The sequence below is a fragment of the Dendrobates tinctorius genome, unplaced genomic scaffold (genome assembly GCF_039654945.1).
Source record: "Dendrobates tinctorius isolate UK_male_01 unplaced genomic scaffold, ASM3965494v1 ptg000043l, whole genome shotgun sequence".
Classification (NCBI taxonomy): domain Eukaryota; kingdom Metazoa; phylum Chordata; class Amphibia; order Anura; family Dendrobatidae; genus Dendrobates; species Dendrobates tinctorius.
The window spans coordinates 18,494,755-18,518,637 of NW_027361711.1; the positions used below are offsets into that span (position 1 = coordinate 18,494,755).

The 23,883-nt window shown below is 47.8% G+C and overlaps 1 protein-coding gene across 1 annotated transcript in view; it reads left to right on the forward strand.

Moving 5' to 3' along the window:
- The first annotated feature begins 14,943 nt into the window (after positions 1-14,943).
- The window catches only part of ERGIC1 (endoplasmic reticulum-golgi intermediate compartment 1), a 110,959-nt gene continuing 102,019 nt past the window's right edge, over positions 14,944-23,883 (forward strand). Inside the window, exon 1 of the mRNA XM_073575226.1 lies at positions 14,944-15,232. Coding sequence (XP_073431327.1) covers positions 15,213-15,232 — 20 coding nt within the window. The 5' untranslated portion in view covers positions 14,944-15,212. The remainder of the gene's footprint in view (positions 15,233-23,883) is intronic.

Below are 23,883 nucleotides of genomic sequence, written 5' to 3' on the forward strand. Positions count from 1 at the left end.
AGCCATAAGATGCCGTTTCTCCTCCTGTAGTCCTCACGAATTCTCCTAGAAGCAATCCGCCTGTTTCTGTATAAAATACCTGTCCAATATTGCTTCTCAGCTCATCACAACAGGGACTCCACAGAGCTCCACAGTCACACAGCTCTCAGGAACGCTCAGTCTTTTTTCCACAGCTCCCAAGATGAAGGATTGCAGTACACAGTCTCTTACACCGTTCAATCTATTTGCTTCTCACAAGCTGCTCCACACACAGTGACTCTCAGAGCAGTCTCTCTTCTTCTTCTGGAAGTTTCCCTAAGGCTATGTGCACACGCTGCGGATTCTGCTGCGTTTCCGCAGCATTTTTGGCCCTGCGGAACCGCAGCAGTTCCGCAGACATGGTACAGTACCATGTAACCCTATGGGTTTTCAAAACCGCTGTGCTCACGCTGCGGTTTTTTCCACACGGTTTTGCTGCGGTTTACAAACCACAGCATGTCAATTGTTTCTGCGGATTCCCCTGCGGTTTGGCACCTATTCCATTGTCCAGGTGCCAAACCGCAGGGGAAAACCGCAGACCAAACCGCAGGAAAACCGCAGGTCACTTTACCTGCGGATCCGTACGGAGAAACCCGCAGGTGAATCTGCAGTGTGTGCACATAGCCTTACAGCTCTAGACAGCGGCCCCACCCCCAGCACACACAGACTCCCAGGAACTCCCAGCACCTGCTCTTAGCTGCAGCAGGCAAGCACCACAGGGTCCTAGTGCTCTCCTGGTGTAATCACAGTTCACCCTCTTAGGCTGGTTTCATACTTGCGTTTTTTTGCGCTGTTTTTTTACGCAAAAAAACGCATGCTTTTTTTCCTATACTTTACATGGGTGCGCATACACATGCGTTTGAATGCGTTTGTATGCGCATGCGTTTTTTTGTAGTGTGCGCTCGGGCGCACAAAATGCATCCTGTTGCATTTTTTGTGCGTCCGACTTGCCCCAAAAAAATGCATGCGCATAAAATTCACCCAAACACCCATTATAGTCTATGGGTGTGCTGACGTGCGCATGGTAATGCGCACGTCAGCGCAAAAAAAGCATGCGTTTTTAAAAAAAAAAAACATGCGCAAAAACGCACACAAACGCATGATGCGTTTTTTATTTGCGTTTGCACTGCGCACGGTGCGCAGCGCAAAAAAACGCAAGTGTGAAAGTAGCCTGACAGATCTAGAGCATTTGATAGTAAGGCAATCCAGTATCCATATTTCTCCTAGATTTCTCTTTGCATTTTTAATACCTTGCATGTTATTTTTTTTTTAAAAAGATAGGCAGTTGCCACACACCTCTGACACTGCTTATCTTTGGGAGATGCAGCAGCCTACAATTCTTACCATCCTTACACATTAGATTGCAGATTTCTTTAACCACAATAGTCAGGATCTTCCAACAAATAAGCAATGCTCAGATTAAGTTATCCATTTTGGTATTTTTCTTTATCTGTACTGAAGTATTTTTTTGAGTAATTAAAAGGCTTCCATTTGTTCAGGACACAATATGAAAAAGGACAGAACGTCTCACAAGTGCTACTATAAAACAGTATGACGTTTTGGCCTCTATGAACCAAAAATTTGATGGTCAGGGTAATGTTATGTTAGTGCCGCCCTTAGAAGAACTACCTGGTGGCTGTAAGGCTGACTTTGTTTGGCCCTATGAAATCTCATACTTCTAACCCTCCCTCGGGCACTTTCCCATAGGTACAGGTCAAGATAAAACAGGCACATGTCCTGCTAGCTTTGTGCTGCTGGTGTGAAACCAGAGATCAGTGAATTTGGCAGCTAAATGCAACATTTTCCTTTGGCGCCTTAAACTCCGGGAGGAAACGGTGCTTTGTGTTACATCCTGGACAAATGTTTACCTTCCCTCTCTAACTTGTCTTTATACTTTATGTTTTACTGAGTTTATTACATTTCTGTGCATGAAGATATTTTAACAAACCGTGAAGAATTCCTTGTAAAGAAAAAGTCCTATAGATAACAGTCAATGCTGGCAGTGTAGATCCTGCAAAGCCTGAAATTTGAGATGCCAGCTACTAACCTGGAATGCTGATGGTACCTCTATAGAGAAAGACTTGCAAAAAAAAACAAGTTCTCTACAGTAATTATTCAATAGGCCGCTGGTGTGACTTGGAATATTTAAAGGGGTTTGTCTGGCTACAAGTCTGAAATCACTCTCTGTGACTGCAGACTTATGAATCCTCACATTGTGTGCACTGCGTGCTGTGAACATTCTCTGGTGTCGGTGTATGCGATTTGCACACTTCCAGCCACATTCTGACTAGACTGTGTCCGGCTTCACTCAATAGTATTGCATTGGGTGAGCCAGCGCCCGTCTCATGGGCACGTGACCGCATGTATGCAAATCTCATATGTCAACACCAAAGAATGCTCACAGCGCGCAGTGCACACAATGTGAGGATTCCCAAGTCTGCAGTCACGTATAGTAGCCTAAGGCCGGACAATTGGATTTTCCCATTTGGGGCATTTATGCATATGGCTAGGATGTAGAATGTTTGAAATAATATTGCATTGACATTATTTAAGAAATACTCCAATAAAAACGTTTATTCCCTAAACCCGTGTAAGCCGCTCTGCTCCTCTTGACGGATCACACTTGGGTTTACGTGTGATCCATAAGTCTCTTTTACAATGTAAGCCTACAAAGTCTCGTTCTGAAACTCCATAGCCTTCCACTGTGAGGTCGATTTCTGGCTCACACACAGACCCCAGTGTGACTTTGGAATAGCTGTCACATGATTGGAGTGGCACTGAAAACAAGGGAAGAGGGTGATCGGTAAGTATGTTTAGGCACTTACACTACATTACATTTATACAAGTTTAGGGTATAAAAAGTCTCTTGGCAGTGTGTCAGTAATGTGCAGCTTCTCTAAACATTTGAGCAAATTTTCAAACTAAGAGGTAGGACCTGCATCAAAAACAAGGCCCTGGCACCTGTTCTCATAGAATGGAGAAGGGGAAGCACAAGGGTGACTTTTTCTATTCAGTTCTATTAGAGCAAATAAAATTGCAGAGAATACAAGTTCTGCAATTTTTTAATCCCCGTGGAAAAAAATGCAAAAAGCAACACTTGAGCATCCACGTCCCCATTCTGTGAGGGTGCGCGCCCACTCATGAGATACATGCAGATATGGGAGCCACAGTTAAAGGCATTCTATGCATATCTTATCGATATGCCATAAATGTATGAGAGAAGAGGCAACACATGCGTAGTTGCTTCAATATTGTTTATGCGGAGGTTAGTTTGGACCTTGAGTGGGCTAACACCTGAGCCTGCCCAACTCTCTCCTGAACATTCTTTTCCATAGAACCGCTGCTGGACAATGGCCACGGATCAGTTCTAGACACCTCTCCCTCTCAGCTTGCTGCTAACCTTCCCAAGTCAACTGCAATCTGTTGCCAACACCCAACCTGGTCAGTCAGCTGAGTCTACCAAACCTTTGTGAGGAGAGGTTCTCCCCCTCATCTGCTCCCTCCACAAACTCCCAGTTGTCCATGAGCTACTAAGCTTTTGTGAGTAGAGTTGGTGTAAATTTATTTGCAAGACCTGGTACATTGGCCACGTCAGTCTGTGGTCATTGGATGGAAACCATGAGTACCACCTCTTACCTCCCAGCATATGTGGCTCTTCTTTTGATTAGCCGGCCTGGCACAATGTCATTATTGGCGTACATGTGATATTGTACCAGGCTGGTTAATCAAAAGAAGATCTGCAAATGCCATGGGGTCAGAGGCAGTTCTCAGGGCTCCTGTCCAGCAACCACAGGTTCCTGGCAAGGACAGAGTGCTTATGAGAGCTCTTAGCCACCCTACCAGGGGTTGGCAGCTGTTGAGCCCTTAACAGAGCTTTTACATTAGATACAGGAGGAAACATGACAACAACCCTTACCATAGTGGGCTGTCACAATCCTAGCATTTGCGATGCTGCAGAAGAAGACATTGCGGCATCAACAGCAGCATTGGAGATCACATTAACCCTCTAAGGTCTCAGGCATTTGGTTAGAATGTAGATGTGTTTTCTATGGAACTATGATAAGGTTCACATTGTAGTGTATGAGGCCACTACTGCCCAATTTTGTACCAAGACATAAAGAGGTTGTGTACAGACATTTTAATTGCAATATCCTTTGTGTTCCTTCACTAATTTATCATTAATGATATTTCCTATGAATATGTACAGTATGATTATCAACAAGAGACAGCCCTGAGCTCTGTTGGGTTCCCAGCTCACGTTGGTAAATGATGATCACTTAGAGGACCACACTAAAGCAATTAACTCTAAAGGCTCCCATACATTGGACTAACGTAGGCTGAACCCCAATGTGTAGGGGAAAATATCGATTCAACATGTCTGACTGCCAATTGTAATGACTCCCAGAGATAAGATGCCACCATACATGTCATAGGGAACACAGGAGCGCTCAGGCTGAATAAGCTCTCTTGTGTATGGGAGAACCGACTAAAATGGCGGCAGACAGCCATCCAATGTGTATGGTGGGCTTTAGGATTGATGTTTTGGCTGCTGGTTATCGTATGGACACAATGGCAATGCCTGCACAATAAACTTGACATATTGGTGCTTCAGGTCCTTGATTTACTATGAAGTGAGGTGATTAAAAATCTTTTATTCTGTAACACTTGTGGACATTTTACTTTATTATCCCATGATTGCTCTGTATAATAGATCACCTTTCCTCTTCTTATGCCAGGAAAATGAAATCAATAAGGTGGTGATAAACAGGAGATAAATGACTGACTCAGCAGGGTTATTATGTGCAAATAACTGATAACCTTTGTTTTCATGTGATGTATCCTTTCAGGTGGAGATAAAGGTGGGAGCAGCCAGTTTATTTCTTCTGACCGCAAGTAATCTTAGATGGAGGATTTGTCTGGAAGACAAGCTTATGAAACCTTGTGTTCTACCTTTTTTTAAAGGGGTTGTCCAGTACTTATTGTAGCGCAGCGCTCACTGCATGTGTTGGGGGACACTCACTTGGCTGCGAGCTTTAAGGCACACAGGAACACTTTCCACTTAAATAGTCTATGCGGTTTATTGTGCAGTCATAAACCGACCATGAACAGTCCATTAGACACTTTACTGGTACATGACATTAAGTTATGGTCACTAAACACCCTGGTGCACACTCCGTCCAGTTCCCATGGGTGACCGCACAATTCATTAACTGACCTTTGTCATTGCATACACTTCCCCACACTCCGGGTTACCTTCCTGGAGCTCCTGCTCCACAGACTGACCTCCTATCAGTCTTGGTTCATGGGGAAGCTGAAGAATTGGGATCACCATCCTTGTGACCAATGCACTACCGACAGTCCGGATCTTCAGACGGAAGGTAGCTCCCCCAAACGCAGTGCCTTCACAGACTCTGCAAACACGGCTTCTCCGTGTGCTGTTCAGGATGTCTGTCCTCATTTGGAACCGTCCAACACACAGGCCACCAGATCCAAATCCTTACCATGTGCTCTTCAGGAAGGTAGCACACCTTCCAACATATAGGCCTTCCAGGACCTTACACAGACTAATCAGGTCCACACACGCTCCCTCATGTGACCCACCCTGGTCACATTATATAGCTCGTAACCACACCCACAGGTGAGGTATAGATCACATGGTCATGACCTCACTGAAGGTCCTCAAACACACAGCCACACACACAGGCTTTATCTTGGGTGTTTAGACACCCCGCCTTGGGTGAGTATGTAGGTGACTAGACCCACCCATCTCTCCAAGTCACCTAGAAGCCTCCCAATGTATAGCAAAAACCCTCAGCAGTAGATCTGCTGAGAAAAACACGCCCAGGCTTCCATCACCGGGCCACCCACCCCTATAATACATATCGGCCATTTACAACCCTGCCGGTCAATGTTTCCCCATCACATAGACAGACTCACCAGCGATCAGGACCAGCGAGCAAGCTGGTATCCAGGGTAAACAGCAGGTAACTAAGAGCCGCGCGGCTCTTAGATACCCGCTGCTTACCCTGGATACCAGCCAACTTATCGTTGATCATTCCTACATGTCACACACAATGATGTCGTTTCGACATCGCTGCAACGTCACCAAACTGGTGAGGTTGCAACCATATTGTTCACAGTATTGTTGTGTGTAACAGGGCCTTTAGCCCCAATTAACCAAGATCACATTATTATTTGTGCATTTTTGTCCTTACAGGAGATAATATCTTTTATTTTAAGGGTAGGTTCAAAATTGTGTTTCTGCTGTCCGTTTAACGCATCTGTTTGACAGCAGCAAAAACGCAATGTAACAGAGAAGTTAACGCCTCCATAGGCTTGCATTCAACAAACGCATCCAAACGCATGCCAAAATAGGCATGCATTTGCAAGTATGCGTTTATTGAAATGCACAGGCAATCGCTGACTGCAGTGCTTTTATGTCCATTTAGCAAACAAACGCAATATAGCGTCATGCTACAGACTTGTAGCATGCAGCATTGCATTATATAGAGAGATGATAGGATAGATGGATAGAAAGATATACAGACACGTGAATAGCATTACCAGTGTCCCAGCTCTCTCCTGCTTCCACTGTCGCTCATTAAGCTCATGAATATTCACCTAACAACCAGGAAGCAGAAGAGTGAGAGCGGGTACACTGGTAAGATCGATGCAGCTATTCTATTTATCTATGTATCTATCCTTCTATCTATCCTATCATCTGTCTATGTATCTATGATCGATCTCAAATCTATCTATATATCTATCTATCATCTGTCTATCTTCATGTAGCGCATACTTTTTTGAGCTAGCAAAAATGTACGCGCTCAAAAGGCTTAAAATGCCACTTTTGCTGTCAGTTGCAACAAAAACCGTTAACGTTTCCGTTGTAAAGGACAGCAACAACGCAATATGGACCCACCCTTAGGCTCCATTCACATTGTGTTTTCAGCAAACGTCAGTTGCTCCATCAGGACCTTCTGTCTGAAGCCCTAAGAAATAGTTTGTGCTTTGTCTGACCTCATTTTGCCAGTGTCCACCTTTCTGAGGCATGCACAAAAGCATGGCTGACTGTACTTTTGCACGCACCTCAAAAATGTCAATACCGCCAAATGGGAGGTCAGACACAGCACAAAGTGACTGTCTTCCTCATTAAAGGCAATGGCCCTAAAATCTTTTTTCAGGACTTCATACAAAATCTCCAACAGAGCCACTGTGTACGCCTCTATGTAGCAGAATTACTGAGTTGCTATGAGCGCCGACCACTGGGTGGCGCTCAGAGCAATTCGGCACTGACAACCATAGAGGTCTCAAGAAGACCTCTGGTTGTCATGCAGATGAACCGGTGACCCCCAGTCACGTGACAGGGGTCACCGGTGTGCACATTTCCGGCATGATTGCCGTAAGCGCCATTTACATGCCGCTGTCAGCGTTTGACAGTGGCATTTAACTAGTTAATAGCCGCAGGTGGATTGTGATTCCACCCGTGGCTATTGCGGGCGGGCACATATCAGCTGTTCAAAACAGCTGACATGTCCTGGAAAAGATGTGGGCTCACCGCCGGAGCCCACATCAAAGGAGGGGATACTGATATGGGCGTACTATTACACCCGATGTTGGTAAGGGGTTAAGAAGGTCCTGTCTAGCTTCTGCACTTATGTTTTTCCTGCTGCTCCTAAGTATTTTCTTATTTCACATCAGGAGACATTGTCCTTTTTATTCAATGCCAACTTTTCTGGTCTGTACAAGGGGGCATGGCTCACAGGATCCTCGAGGGCATGTGTTTTATCCAATGACGCTCGACTCATAAGGACGCGGTGGTGGACAACCCTTTTAAAAGAAATAAGTCAATTCCGGCCATTAATCTCTACTTTCTGCTGTAGTAATGACAGCCCAAGAAAAGGTCATGTGACTACCTGCAGCCAGTCAGTGGCCGAGACATGTAACATCTGCTGATAATCCGATTGGCTGAGTTCCTGGGATATAAGAAAGTAGAAACCAGTGTGGGGAAGAGGGAATCAATAAGGTGAGAGGGGATTTTTTGTTTTTAAATATCTTTACCCATTCTGATAATTTATTACATTCCCCTTTAATAAAACTTTATTTTTCTTTTCATGTTCCCTATATAATTAATTTGTTATCATGGATGATAGGGGGCAGATGAAATGAAGTAGGGGAGAGGGCTCTGACAACACAGGTGGAGCACTGTAAATTCACTCACTGGGGTGTCAGTGAGCCATATCCAGAGAACAATATGTTACTATAGAGGAGCACTGCAACCAGAGGCTCTGGAGAAACTACAGATCCCAGCATGCCCAGACAGCCTCAGGCTGCACTACTGATCCTTGTTGCCGTCAGGGCATGCTGAGAAGTGTAGTCCCTCCGCAGCTGCCGAGCATCAGTGATGCAGCACTCAGCATCCATACAGTACACGCAGCCCTTGTATACAGATCACTTATCCCATGTGCTTTGGAACAGAGCTCCCCCCCTCACCCAGTCTATTATGTGCATTTACCCCACTCACACGTGCTTCAAATCAACAATCAAACCTCAAAAGCAGAGGCCCGGAGGCAGCTGAGGCCTCGGCAGGGACCTCCCACCTTCGAGCCTCTTACCTGGGACCGGTTATCACACAATGAATTGTCACTGTCCCTTGCCGGCCGCTCCTCCATGTCTCCCCGCGTCGCACAATTCAACGTCAGTGAACGGTGTATGATAGTGACGTTGGTGAATCTCTGGATGTTACTGGAATGACGTCACCACGACGTAACTGGCAGAGACTGCTTGTGGTGTGAGGAATACTCTAGTGCAGTGCGGGAAAAGTAAGATCCTGGCCGGGACAGTGGGACAGAGTCTCAAAATTGGGACTGTCCCGCTGCATCCGGGATGGTTGGAAGGTATGCCAACCCCACTACCTTCCTGTAGTCTGTTTCAAAAATAAAAGCCCCTGACATGTTCTCTTAAATCTGCCTTGGACAAATAGCTTGCTCAAAGCTACATTTACTTTTATTCTGCATTGCAATCACAGCTCTGCCTGTAACTGCAATGCACTCCCGTGGCCTCAATATGCCTCTGTGCGCATCCTGGGGGACACATAGCGACCCTCACATATAACACCGGTCACTGCCTCACAGGGAGAAAACTAACTTTATTCCTCCTGGGAGCCTCCGGCTTTCAGTAATGGGGATGTACACGAAGCGGCTACAATCCCTGCTCCAGTTTAATAGCATATGGGGACATGTCAGATTCCCTTTAACAGCTTCATAAGCATACAGTATGTGTTGCTGAGGAGTTCTATTTCAGAGACCCACAGCTGGCTTGGACATTGTGGTGGTGCTCAGACTGAAAAAAGTCCGAAGTGTGAAAATGGCCTTAGACACATTGAAATATATGTTCAATTAAAGGGGTTTTCCACTTTCAGGAAAGTGGACCCAAAAAGCTGTAACAACTTAGCATAATAAACTGAGCAGGTACTTATCCTACTTGGGTCCAGCACCGTCTCCTCGCTGCTGCGGCTTGGTTCTGATTGGCTGCAGTGGTGAAGCAAGCTGTCAACGTTATGTCACCACTGCAGCCAAAACACTTAGACCCGAGCAGTGTTGGGGGGTCGGTGCTGGATCCAAAGAGGATGATTACTTGCTTTCCTATTTTAAATATTTTGCAGAGTTTACTTTCCACTTTCCTTAAAGTGTAAAACCCCTTTAGGGTTCATTAGTTAGACAAGAATTAAAAAAATAATTGAAATTATTTTGGAAAGTAGTTCAAAAAGACTGATAAATGCATTGCCTTGTGTGCCCTCTGTATACTCTGCCGTCTTGGCCAATAAAGCTGGCAGAGTGGGGGCACTTAGGAGGTAGCGGAGGCTTAGCGCAGTATATTACAGGGCGGCTAATGCACTCGCCGCAGCTCAGTACATAACACATGAACGCACGTGCTGACAGGCGATCAGTGGACCGTACAGAGACCACAGGTACTTGTCACAGTTTGTTTACCCTGGGCAAGACAGAAAATCAATATTAGACAAACAGGAGAGTGTGTGTAAAATAGCGGACCCTTCTAGCTGCCGCTATATAATCGCCACATATGTACTAGCTATTCTCACAGATGTTTTACTATGTACTCTACATACAGTGGGTATGGAAAGTATTCAGACCCCTTACATTTTTCACTCTTTGTTTCATTGCAGCCATGTGGTAACTTCAAACAAGTTCATTTTTTTCTCATTAGTGTACACTCTGCACCCCTTCTTACCTGAAAAAAACGAAGTGTAAAAATTTTTACAAATGTATTAAAAAAGAAAAAACAAAATATCACATGGTCATAAGTATTCAGAACCTTTTCTCAGACACTCATATTTAAGTCACATGCTGTCCATTTCCTTGTGATCCTCCTTGAGATGGTTCTACTCCTTCATTGGAGTCCAGCTGTGTTTAATTAAACTGATAGGACTTGATTTATAAAGGCACACATGCCTGTCTATATAAGACCTCTCAGCTCACAGTGCATGTCAAACCAAATGAGAATCATGAGGTCAAAGGAACTGGCCAAAGAGCTCAGAGACAGAAATGGGGCAAGGCACAGATCTGTTCAAGGTTACAAAAGAATTTCTGCAGTACTCAAGGTTCCTAAGAGCACAGTGGCCTCCATAATCCTTAAATGGAAGAAGTTTGGGACCACCAGAAGTCTTCCTAGACCTGGCCGTCCAGCCAAACTGAGCAATCGTGGGAGAAGAGCCTTGGTGAGAAAGGTAAAGAAGAACCCCAGTATCACTGTGGATGAGCTCCTCAGATGCAGTAGGGAGATGGGAGAAAGTTCCACAAAGTCAACTATCACTGCAGCTCTCCACCAGTTGGGCCTTTATGGCAGAGTGGCCCAACGGAAGCCTCTCATCAGTGGAAGACATATGAAAGCCCGCATAGAGTTTGCTAAAAAAAACGCATGATGGACTCCCAGACTGTGAGAAATAATATTCTCTGGTCTGATGAAACGAAGATAGAACTTTTTGGTGAAAATTCTAAGCGGAATGTGTGGAGAAAACCAGGTACTGCTCATTACCTGCCCAATGCAATCCCAACAGTGAAACATGGTGGTTGCAGCATCATGCTATGGGGGTGTTTTTCAGCTGCAGGGACAGGATGACTGGTTGCAATTTAAGGAAACATGAATGCGGCCAAGTACAGAGATCCTGAATGAAAACCTCTTCCAGAATGCGCTGGACCTCAGACTTGGCCGAAGGTTCACCTTCCAACAAGACAATGACCCTAAGCACACACCTAAAATAACAAAGTAGTGGCTTCAGAACAACTCTGCGACCATTCTTGACTGACCCAGCCAGAGCCCTAACCTAAACCCAATTGAGCATCTCTGGAGAGACCTGAAAATGGCTGTCCACCAACGTTCACTATCCAATCTGACGGAACTGGAGAGGATCTGCAAGGAAGAATGGCAGAGGATCCCCAAATCCAGGGGTGAAAAACTTGTTGCATCATTCCCAAGAAGACTCATGGCTGTACTAGCTCAAAAGGGTGCTTCTACTCAATAATGAGTAAAGGGTCTGAATACTTATGACCAGGTGATATTTCAGTTTTTCTTTTTTAAAAAATTGAAAAAAATTCTACATTTGTTTTTTTTCAGTCAAGATGGGGTGCAGAGTGTACATTAATGAGAATTTTTTTTTTCTTTTTGGAATTTAACAAATGGCTGTAATGAAACAGAGTGAAAATTTCCGTACCCACTGTATATACTTTATTATCATCGCTGTTCTTTTGATGTGTGGGCAGCCACTCATGATGAGTGTACAGCCTCGGATGATGAGCGGGCAGCCTTTGATGATGAGTGGACAGCATCTGATGTCAAGTGGACAACCTTTGATGACGAGTGGACATCCTGTGATAACGAGTGGACATCCTCTGATGACGAGTGGGCAGCCTCTGATAATGAGCGGGCAGCCTCTCATGACGAGTGGATATCCCATGATGATGAGTGGGCAGCCTCTGATGATGAGTGGGCAGCCTGTGATGAGTGGACATCCTCTGATGACGAGTGGATATCTTATGATGACGAGTGAGCAGCCTCTGATGACACGTGGGCAGCCTGTGATGACGAGTAGATATCCTATGATGACGAGTGGGCAGCCTCTGATGGAGAGAGCAGCCTCTAATGATGAGTGGGCAGCCTCTGATGATGAGTAGGCAGCCTCTAATGAGTAGGCAGCTTCTGATGAGTGGACATCCTTTGATGACGAGTGGACATCCTCTGATAACGAGTGGACATCCTCTGATAACGAGTGGACATCCTCTGATGACGAATGGGCAACCACTGATAATGAGCGGGCAGCCTCTAATGACGATTGGATATCCTATGATGACAAGTGGGCAGCCTCTGATGACGAGTGGATATCCTCTGATGATGAGTGGGCAGCCTCTGATGATGAATGAGCAGCCTCTGATGAGGAGTGGACATCCTCTGATGAGTGGGCATCCTTTTATGACGAGTGGGCATCCTGTGATGACAAGTGGATATCCTATGATGATGAGTGGATATCCTATGATGATGAGTGGGCAGCCTCTGATGATGAGTGGGCAGCCTCTAATGATGAGTGGGCAACCTCTGATGACAAGTGGGCAGCCTCTAATGAGTGGGCAACCTCTGATAACGAGTGGACATCCTCTGATGACGAGTGGATATCCTATCATGACGAGTGGGCAGCCTCTGATGATGAGAGGGCATCGTCTAATGATGAGTGGGCAATCTCTGACGATGAGTAGGCAACCTCTAATGAGTGGGCAGCTTCTGATAACGAGTGGACATCCTTTGATGACGAGTGGACAGCCTCTGATAACGAGTGGACATCCTCTGATGACGAATGGGCAGCCTCTGATGAGCGGGCTGCCTCTAATGACGATTGGATATCCTATGATGGCAAGTGGGCAGCCTCTGATGACGAGAGGATATCCTATGATGACAAGTGGGCAGCCTCTAATGATGAGTGGGCAACCTCTGATGAGTAGGTAGCTTCTATTGAGTGGGCAGCTTCTGATAACAAGTGGACATTCTCTGATGATGAGTGGGCAGCCTCTGATGACAAGTAGATAGCCTCTGATTATGTGTGGATATCCTCTGATGAAAAGTGGGCAGCCTCTGATGATGAATGAGCAACCTCTGATGAGGAGTGGACATCCTCTGATGAGTGGGCATCCTTTGATGACGAGTGGGCATCCTGTGATGACAAGTGGATATCCTATGATGATGAGTGGGCAGCCTCTGATGATGAGAGGGCAGCCTTTAATGATGAGTGGGAAACCTCTGATGACAAGTGGGCAGCCTCTAATGAGTGGGCAGCCTCTGATAACGAGTGGACATCCTCTGATAACGAGTGGACAACCTCTGATGATGAATGGGCTGCCTCTGATAATGAGTGGGCAGCCTCTAATGACGATTGGATATCCTATGATGACGAGTGGGCAGCCTCTGATGACGAGTGAGCAGGCGCTAATGATGAGTGGGCAACCTCTGATGATGAGTAGGCAGCCTCTAATGAGTGGGCAGCTTCTGATAACGAGTGGACATTCTCTGATGAGTGGGCAGTCTCTAATGAGTGGGCAGCCTCTGATAACGAGTGGACCTCCTCTGATAACGAGTGGACAACCTCTGATGATGAATAGGCTGCCTCTGATAATGAGTGGGCAGCCTCTAATGACAATTGGATATCCTATGATGATGAGTGGGCAGCCTCTGATGACGAGTGGGCAGGCGCTAATGATGAGTGGGCAACCTCTGATGATGAGTAGGCAGCCTCTGAGTGGGCAGCTTCTGATAACGAGTGGACATTCTCTGATGATGAGTGGGCAGCCTCTGATAACAAGTAGATAGCCTCTGATTACGAGTGGATATCCTCTGATGATGAGTGGGCAGCCTCTGATGCCGAGTGGACATCCTCTGATGACGAGTGGGCAGCCTGGGATGACAAGTGGATATCCAATGATGACGAGTGGGCAGCCTCTGAGATAAAAGGGCAGCCTCTAATGATGAGTGGGAAGCCTCTGAGATAAAAGGGCAGCCTCTAATGATGAGTGGGCAGCCTCTGAGATAAAAGGGCAGCCTCTAATGATGAGTGGGCAGCCTCTGAGATAAAAGGGCAGCCTCTAATGATGAGTGGGCAGCCTCTGAGATAAAATGGCAGCCTCTAATGATGAGTGGGCAGCCTCTGATAATGAGTGGACATCCTCTGATGACGAGTGGGCAGTCTCTGAAGACAAGTAGATAGCCTCTGATGACAAGTGGATATCCTCTAATGACGAGTGGGCAGCCTTTGATTACGAGTGGGCAGCATCCCATGATGTTGAGCTCCTGGCCCTTGGTGTAGGAAGACAGTTTCAGAACTGGGTCTACATGGGTAACCTTCTTTAAATTACTGCTGATTTGGCAATGTATTAAAAGCATAGGATAGGGTTAAAGGGAACCTGTCAACACGTCTTTACCTCTGGAAGTACCGGGATGGCTGGACAGGACCTTTTTTGTAGAGATCTGACATGCCAGTCATGAGAAATCTAGTGTAGAAGCTGTATGCAAATCAGCCAGGAAGTGCACTGGGGGGTCAATGCACTTTGATGAATGAGGCCAAGCACAGTGACACGCCCAGTGCACTTCCAGCCTCATTTGCATATGACTTCTACACTAAATTTCTCGTGGCTCATAGTGCTGCAGGAAAAAATATCATTTTAATGTTCCCTTTAAATAAAGACCTGCAGGAAGAAAAGAGCCCCACATGCACATCAGATATAGGACACAGCAGTGGTGATCATTATATAAGGGCATCTCTAACATGCCATAATAAACGGGATGGTGGGTGCACAGGGTCTCAGAGCCATGCAGCAGCCACACACAGAAATGGCTGATAACTGAGAACAATAGCTGCTGGTGATCAGCCCAGCACTGCAGAGCTGTCGGCGGCTCCCGTCTCCGCGCCAGCAGCAGCAGCTCCCCAGCATCTCCCGGAGCAGGAAGCAGGATGCCAGCACTCCGGACACCCCACGTGGCTGCAGCCGGATGTGCGCCCTCCACCAATCACAGGCCGCTCGGCGAGCGCTGCTGACGACAGTTCCTTTGTGTCTAGCCGGCAGGCTTGAAGAGGATTGTGGCAGCGGCTGCTTGGACCCGTGGAGCGGCCCCTTGGCTCTGGGAGGCGGTGCACCATGCCCTTTGACTTCAGGAGGTGAGTGGTGGGCACTGTCAGGGAGGGCTGCTCTGCAGGACACGGGGCATCATTCTCCCTCTCACTGTTCATTCATTGGAGCCATGCACTCCCCATGCCAGTGTATGGTGCCAGGTAACCTGTGCCTGCCCCTATACACAGGTGTACCCCATGGAGCACATCTGGTGGGCCCCTCTTCCCATACGTGTTATTGGGGTGACTTCTGCCAGTTCCAATGGGTGAATGGACGGGCCCTTTTTATAAAGCGATCCAGTGTGCCGATCACCGGAACGCCACATCATTAGGATTCAATTGTACATTTTTCACTTCCCCATTGGAACCAATGGATAAAAACTGCATCTATTTTACTATTTTTTTTGTTGCTACCAAAATGGATATGCTGCCGATTTCAGGCTCCATCCCGCAGGAAATATTCTGCAGCACATGAATGAGATTTGGTCACATCCCTTCCACCTGCCTGATGTCTGTATGGTTTCAAATGATAAATGAAACCTAAAGATCCATATGGTATTATCATTTCACTAGCTACTGAACCTATTCTACGCCCGGGTGGCGAGCATTTATATTGGTATATGGTCTCCATCCTGGTATGTTCTGCTTCCATCCTGCGCCCCCATCCTGTCATGTGCAGCCCCCATTCTGTCATATGGTGCTCCCATCCTGCGCCCCCATCCTGTCATATGCTGCCACCATCTTGTGCCCCCACCCTGCCATATGCTGCTCCCATCCTACGCCCCCCTTCCTGTCATGTGCAGCTGCCATCCTGCGCCTCCATCCTGTCATGTGCTCCTCCTCCATCCTGTCATGTGCTCTCATCCTGCACCCCCATCCTGTCATGTGCTGCTTCCATCCTGCGCCTCCATCCTGTCATGTGCTCTCATCCTGCACCCCCATCCTGTCATGTGCTGCTTCCATCCTGCGCCCCCATCCTGTCATGTGCTGCCACCATCTTGTGCCCCCACCCTGTCATGTGCAGCCCCCATCCTGTGCCCCCATTCTGTCATGTGGTGCTCCCATCCTGCGCCCCCATCCTGTCATGTGCTGCCACCATCTTGTGCCCCCCACCCTGCCATATGCTGCTCCCATCCTACGCCCTCATCCTGTTTTGTGCGCCTCCATCCTGTCATGCTCCCATCCTGCGCCCCCATCCTGCCATGTGGTGCTCCCATCCTGTGCCCCCATCCTGCCATGTGGTGCTCCCATCCTGCGCCCCCATCCTGTCATGTGGTGCTCCCATCCTGCGCCCCCATCCTGTCATGTGGTGCTCCCATCCTGCGCCCCCATCCTGCCATGTGGTGCTCCCATCCTGCGCCCCCATCCTGCCATGTGGTGCTCCCATCCTGCGCCCCCATCCTGCCATGTGGTGCTCCCATCCTGCGCCCCCATCCTGCCATGTGGTGCTCCCATCCTGCGCCCCCATCCTGCCATGTGGTGCTCCCATCCTGCGCCCCCATCCTGCCATGTGGTGCTCCCATCCTGCGCCCCCATCCTGCCATGTGGTGCTCCCATCCTGCGCCCCCATCCTGCCATGTGGTGCTCCCATCCTGCGCCCCCATCCTGCCATGTGGTGCTCCCATCCTGCGCCCCCATCCTGCCATGTGGTGCTCCCATCCTGCGCCCCCATCCTGCCATGTGGTGCTCCCATCCTGCGCCCCCATCCTGCCATGTGGTGCTCCCATCCTGCGCCCCCATCCTGCCATGTGGTGCTCCCATCCTGCGCCCCCATCCTGCCATGTGGTGCTCCCATCCTGCGCCCCCATCCTGCCATGTGGTGCTCCCATCCTGCGCCCCCATCCTGCCATGTGGTGCTCCCATCCTGCGCCCCCATCCTGCCATGTGGTGCTCCCATCCTGCGCCCCCATCCTGCCATGTGGTGCTCCCATCCTGCGCCCCCATCCTGCCATGTGGTGCTCCCATCCTGCGCCCCCATCCTGCCATGTGGTGCTCCCATCCTGCGCCCCCATCCTGCCATGTGGTGCTCCCATCCTGCGCCCCCATCCTGCCATGTGGTGCTCCCATCCTGCGCCCCCATCCTGCCATGTGGTGCTCCCATCCTGCGCCCCCATCCTGCCATGTGGTGCTCCCATCCTGCGCCCCCATCCTGCCATGTGGTGCTCCCATCCTGCGCCCCCATCCTGCCATGTGGTGCTCCCATCCTGCGCCCCCATCCTGCCATGTGGTGCTCCCATCCTGCGCCCCCATCCTGCCATGTGGTGCTCCCATCCTGCGCCCCCATCCTGTCATGTGGTGCTCCCATCCTGCGCCCCCATCCTGTCATGTGGTGCTCCCATCCTGCGCCCCCATCCTGTCATGTGGTGCTCCCATCCTGCGCCCCCATCCTGTCATGTGGTGCTCCCATCCTGCGCCCCCATCCTGTCATGTGGTGCTCCCATCCTGCGCCCCCATCCTGTCATGTGGTGCTCCCATCCTGCGCCCCCATCCTGTCATGTGGTGCTCCCATCCTGCGCCCCCATCCTGTCATGTGGTGCTCCCATCCTGCGCCCCCATCCTGTCATGTGGTGCTCCCATCCTGCGCCCCCATCCTGTCATGTGGTGCTCCCATCCTGCGCCCCCATCCTGTCATGTGGTGCTCCCATCCTGCGCCCCCATCCTGTCATGTGGTGCTCCCATCCTGCGCCCCCATCCTGTCATGTGGTGCTCCCATCCTGCGCCCCCATCCTGTCATGTGGTGCTCCCATCCTGCGCCCCCATCCTGTCATGTGGTGCTCCCATCCTGCGCCCCCATCCTGTCATGTGGTGCTCCCATCCTGCGCCCCCATCCTGTCATGTGGTGCTCCCATCCTGCGCCCCCATCCTGTCATGTGGTGCTCCCATCCTGCGCCCCCATCCTGTCATGTGGTGCTCCCATCCTGCGCCCCCATCCTGTCATGTGGTGCTCCCATCCTGCGCCCCCATCCTGTCATGTGGTGCTCCCATCCTGCGCCCCCATCCTGTCATGTGGTGCTCCCATCCTGCGCCCCCATCCTGTCATGTGGTGCTCCCATCCTGCGCCCCCATCCTGTCATGTGGTGCTCCCATCCTGCGCCCCCATCCTGTCATGTGGTGCTCCCATCCTGCGCCCCCATCCTGTCATGTGGTGCTCCCATCCTGCGCCCCCATCCTGTCATGTGGTGCTCCCATCCTGCGCCCCCATCCTGTCATGTGGTGCTCCCATCCTGCGCCCCCATCCTGTCATGTGGTGCTCCCATCCTGCGCCCCCATCCTGTCATGTGGTGCTCCCATCCTGCGCCCCCATCCTGTCATGTGGTGCTCCCATCCTGCGCCCCCATCCTGTCATGTGGTGCTCCCATCCTGCGCCCCCATCCTGTCATGTGGTGCTCCCATCCTGCGCCCCCATCCTGTCATGTGGTGCTCCCATCCTGCGCCCCCATCCTGTCATGTGGTGCTCCCATCCTGCGCCCCCATCCTGTCATGTGGTGCTCCCATCCTGCGCCCCCATTCTGCTATGTCCTGCCCCCCATCCTGGTATGTGCTACTCCAATTCTGCGCCCCCATCCTGTCATATGGTGCTCTCATCCCGCTGATGTATCTATAAAAATGGCGCCGAAAAGCACGGACTGCGCAGGTGCCGATTCCGGTACCACAACCCGCCCTCTCCTGACATCACGGCCTTATTTCAATGATTTCCACCCACCAACAAAATGGCGCCTGAAGTGCGCTATTTGCATGCGCCATTTCCGACGGAGGATTCATGCCCGAAGAAACCCCGCGGCAATACCGGATAAGTAAGTTGTTGTGCTGGAGATTGCGGTACACATTCAGTGCTTGCACATACCGTGATCTCCTGGGCAACAATCCTCATCCCCGGAAGCGTAACTCTGTGGGGTCCAGACTGCACAGGCGCGTCGCGCTTGCGCAGTCTATGAAGGCTTCAGACAGAGTGACGCTCCTAGCATTATATTATAGATGTGATTTGGAGCTTTTTTAATATTTTTTTTTTTAGGTGTGTTTGTGTTGAGTGCTCGCCTTGTATTGCATCTCCCCCGCATTCATTCTCGTGGACGAGTGGCATTTTTGACCGACACCTCCCTATGTATAGCTTTCGCCTCTAGCTGGACTCATACATTATCTACCTGTTTTAGTAAGGAGTCATATAGAAGTGGACGTGTCGCTTCAGCAGTTTGGACTTTGGGAATCCCGTTTTTTTTTAATTCCCACTATTTAATCTGGAAAGTGTTTTTTAAAAGTGATTCTCACAGCCGTCTGCTCTGTCGTTTATCTAATTTTGCACTTGCTGGTATCTAAGTCTTTGCCATCTGGATAACCTCATTCCTTTACACTGTATGGACAAAAGTATTGGGACACAGCTCTCAATCATTGATTTCCAATTTTTCTGTTCCGTCCCATTGTTACGGGTGTAATCCTGCCCCCCGGGTATATATATATACGATATATCTATTCTACCTTTTATAAATATTTGTGATATTATGGCTTGTTCTAAGGAGCTCACTGAATGTGAGTGTGGTCCTGTAATAGGATTCCACCATTGCTTCAAGTCAGAAAATGAAATGTCCTCCCTCCTAAATATTCCACTATTAACTGTGTGTAGGAGTAGTGAAAAGTGGAAGCGTTTGGGAATCACAGCTATGAGGAGACCACGAGAAGTTACAGCGAGGGTCCCTGAGCCCTGATGCCATAGTGCACCAACGTTCTGCTGCTACCCAAAACTCCTCAGATATTAACATCGGCAGAGAACCTGTGCGGCGGGAGCTTTGTGGCACAGACTTCCATGGCCGAGCAGTTTCATGCAAGCCTTACATTGGTTGAAGTGTACAGCACGCCGCCATTGGAATCTGGAGCAGAATGATCCGGTCCTGTGGACTGACAAATCGCGCTCTGCTATCCTGCGTTCTGATGGATAAGTCTAGGTTTAGTGAATGCCAGAAGAACAAGACCTGCCTGACTGCATCGTGCCAATGGTATAGTTGGTTGGCGTTGGGGTAGAGCTATGGGGCAGTGTTTCAGTGATTGGCCTAGGCCGCTTAGTTATAGGGAAGAGAATTCTAATGCTTCAGAAACCTAAGGCCATGTTCACACGTTCAGTATTTGGTCAGTATTTTACCTCAGTATGTGTAAGCCAAAATCAGGAGTGGAGCGATCATAGGAAAAGTCTAATAGAAACCCGCCACCGCTTCTGGATTTATCACCCGCGCCTGGTTTTGGCTTACACATACTGAGGTAAAATACTGACTGACTGTATGACTGTGGCCTTAGACATTTTGACACGTTTGTGCTCCCAACTTTGTAGGAAGAGTTTGGGGAAGGTCTTTTTCTGTTTCAGCATGACTGCACCCCAATGTACAAGGTCCATAACCATATCTTTAAGCGTTTTGGGTGGAAGAACTTGACTGCCCGTACACAATCCCGACCTCCACTCCATCAAGCACTATTGGAATGAACTAGAATGGAGATTGTGGGCCAGGCCCTCTCATCCAACATTGGGGTCTGACCTGGTGAAGGAGTAATAATTCTCACAGATACCCCAACATTTTCTACAAAGTCCCCCTACCAGAGTGGAAGCAAAAGGGGGAGCAAATCCACATTAATGACTAGAGATTTAGAAAGGGAAGCCATAAAAGCTCCTTTAGGTGTGATAGGTGGTTCTCCCTTCCATAGAATACATGTGGCTCTGATTTTCAGATACAGTGAATGTAACAAAATATTCCTATGTGCACACTGTAAGTACACCGTTTGCTGAGACTTGGTGCTTTCACCTTTTAAAGGATTTGTCCGGTCTAAGAAGTAACTCAGCTGTCACTGTGTAACTGCCGAATCGTGCGATGTGCACACTGTCACGATTCCCCTGTGTTTCACGTGGAGGGTAGCAGTCACGTGACCACATGTAGGCAATTAGCAAAAACGTAGTTACGTGTTGATAAGTCAGTCTTCTCTCGATGAGTTGGCCCGTGACGTATACAAATCGCCAATATGTGATCATGTGACTGCATACCCACACAGGAAATAGAGGGGGGTCGTGACAGTGTGCCAATGAAGTGACTGACTGCAGACTTCTTTTCTCTGACTGGACAACCCTTTTAAGTTGATTCACAGCAGATTTTGCGGTTTCACTGTCTGCATTACAAAATCTGTACCCCTCCCCCATAAAAATGTTGTGACTTGCCTCCTCATGGAATTTTTTTTTTTTCTTTATTCTGGAACTCTGTTATCGAGTAAATTCTATATATGTATTTGACAGCTGGGGACCACAAATAGAAATTCCAGCTCACCGTATTTAGTTAGGCTTTAGACACTGAAATTAACTGGGTAGATGAAATGCATCCAAGGATAATCGTTATTCCCTTGACCCTGCATTACGGTATATTTGTGGCACCGCTAATTGGGATAATTATCTATATATTGGAATGCTTGTGCTTTTTCATAAGTATTATTCAAAATAGCTCGACAAAGTGCCAGGGCCTTCTAAAAAAAAAAGTGCCATGGCCTTCTAGAAGATTTCATTGCTTTCCGGAACTTTACACATTTTTCCACTGGTGATAATTTTCTTATATTGATGTAATTTTTGGATGTCTCGCATGAGCGACTAATTCATTGTAGAGTTTTGCCTTTCTCTGTGGGTACGTGCATTTTTTATGTGAGGTAAATATACTAGAGACTTAGATTTAAGTATTCCAGGCAGTAGTTATATGGCGTCTCCATGCTAGAAGGAGTCATAAAAATATACCATGGAGTATAATTAAGCAGCTAGACCCCCAATGTTTGTGGACCCACTGTAGGGTATGAATGCAAGGAATGTTAGAAATGTCCCTTAGTTGTGAAGAAAACCGGTCAGGTGGCCGAATATCCTGTCAGTAGATGTTACCTCATTCTAATCCCATAGGATCTGACTGCTGGTAAGTAATGGGAACATTCACTTTGCCGTGGGCTGTAGAAGAGTGTAAATATTATTTAGGAATCTCTATGTAGTGCAGCTGCTGGAATCGCTGATGTCTACTTGCTATGTCCGTCTGTAAACTTACAACCTGATTTATTAAGGTATTTGCTCCAGAATTCTTGGCGTAAAAAAACACCTTGAAATGTCGCAAAAACGTTGCCAACTTTTGACGTTTTAACACCAGTCTTGGCCAACTTTGGAAAAGTGGGGTGGGATGTGGTGAAAAGCTGTGCCACTGATGACTTGCAGCGGTAACGTACTCCAATCCCTGATTCCGGTAACATTTCTCAAGACACATATACTAGTGGCATGTGCCACATCGTACTCCAGCGCTCAGTTCGTTTAGACTGGAGAGGTCTTCATGACTCGGGCCTTTAGTAAGGGAGGTGGTCCTGTTTTCGTACCAGCGTTGTCAGACTGCTGGGCCATGTTCACATGTGAAAACTCCTCTTATTGGCACCTGGCGGATGTCATTTGAAGACCCCCAACTGTCCTATTCTGTTGGGTTCACCCAACCTTCTCTAATGTGCGTGGCCATCTCTTCAGCTTGATATATACATTATAAACTGAGGCTTTTTTTTTATGCTCCTGCAGTCATTGTAGATTTATGAGAAGAGTCCTTGATTAGAGGAACATCTTCCATGATTAATAATTGGGCTATAGGTGACTACTTTCCAAGCACCCATGCATTATTGCAGTTGGTAGCAGGTAGTGCCATCTCTGCTCCTGTTACCATTATTGTATACTTTCTTCCCTATCTCGCTGATTGTGGTGAGCAAATATCCTAGATCCGTGAATGAACATTATTTGCAGTTGATTGAAGACATAAATGCACTTTAACTAATCTGAAGTATCAGAAAATAAGCGGTGTTCCTTTTTACCATTAATTAAGAAAAAGCACTAAAAAATTGGATCTATTTTAAGTTTAATGTATGCCGGGTTTCCCAATCTAATCTGGTCTACACCCGATGTTACATAAAGCACAGACACTTAATAATGGGAGATGGCACTTGGAGTTTTTATATAACGTTTTTGACCCACAAAATTTTGCAGGAAGACATGGATTGGCATCACTCAGCAGCTCCCGGCCTCCTCAAAATGATGCGTAATTGTCATTTTCTGGTGGCTTCGTTGTTGCTTTGAGCATGCGCTGCTTCAGAACTGTCCGTCGCTGCAGGATTCTCTCGCGGGCAGGGATGAAGCTGTAGTGGATAAGCTTCTTCCAAGGTGCAATGCCCAGGTGACGATTGGCTGGTAAATGGTATAGCATGCGCCATTTTAAAATTTGATTGTATGGATGTTCTGCAGCTGAAAAAACATACACGGGCGTGTTTATTTTTGCATTTACTGCCTGTTGCTGGCTGTGGAATGAGTTAACTAAGAATCCATCAGTGAACCCATTCTGCCTGAGAATGTATAATTTTTATCTGTCTTTGGATACAGATAGTAAGTTAATCTGAAAGGTCCCCCAGCTCCATATTTTGTCATTTCTATAGTTATTCAGGTGTAATGAAAACCTTAATTTTATACCATCAAGGATTCTTCATTTCCAAGCGCAGCTCAGGTGATCTCTCCACTACAGTGAATTTCTATATTTATCTAGCTTATATATACTGATCAACCATGACATTAAAACCATGGACTGATGAGGTAAGTGACACTGATTATCTAGTGACACCCTGTCAAGGGTTGGAATATATTAGGTAATGGTGGAAATTGGCAAGAGTAAGGAACTTAA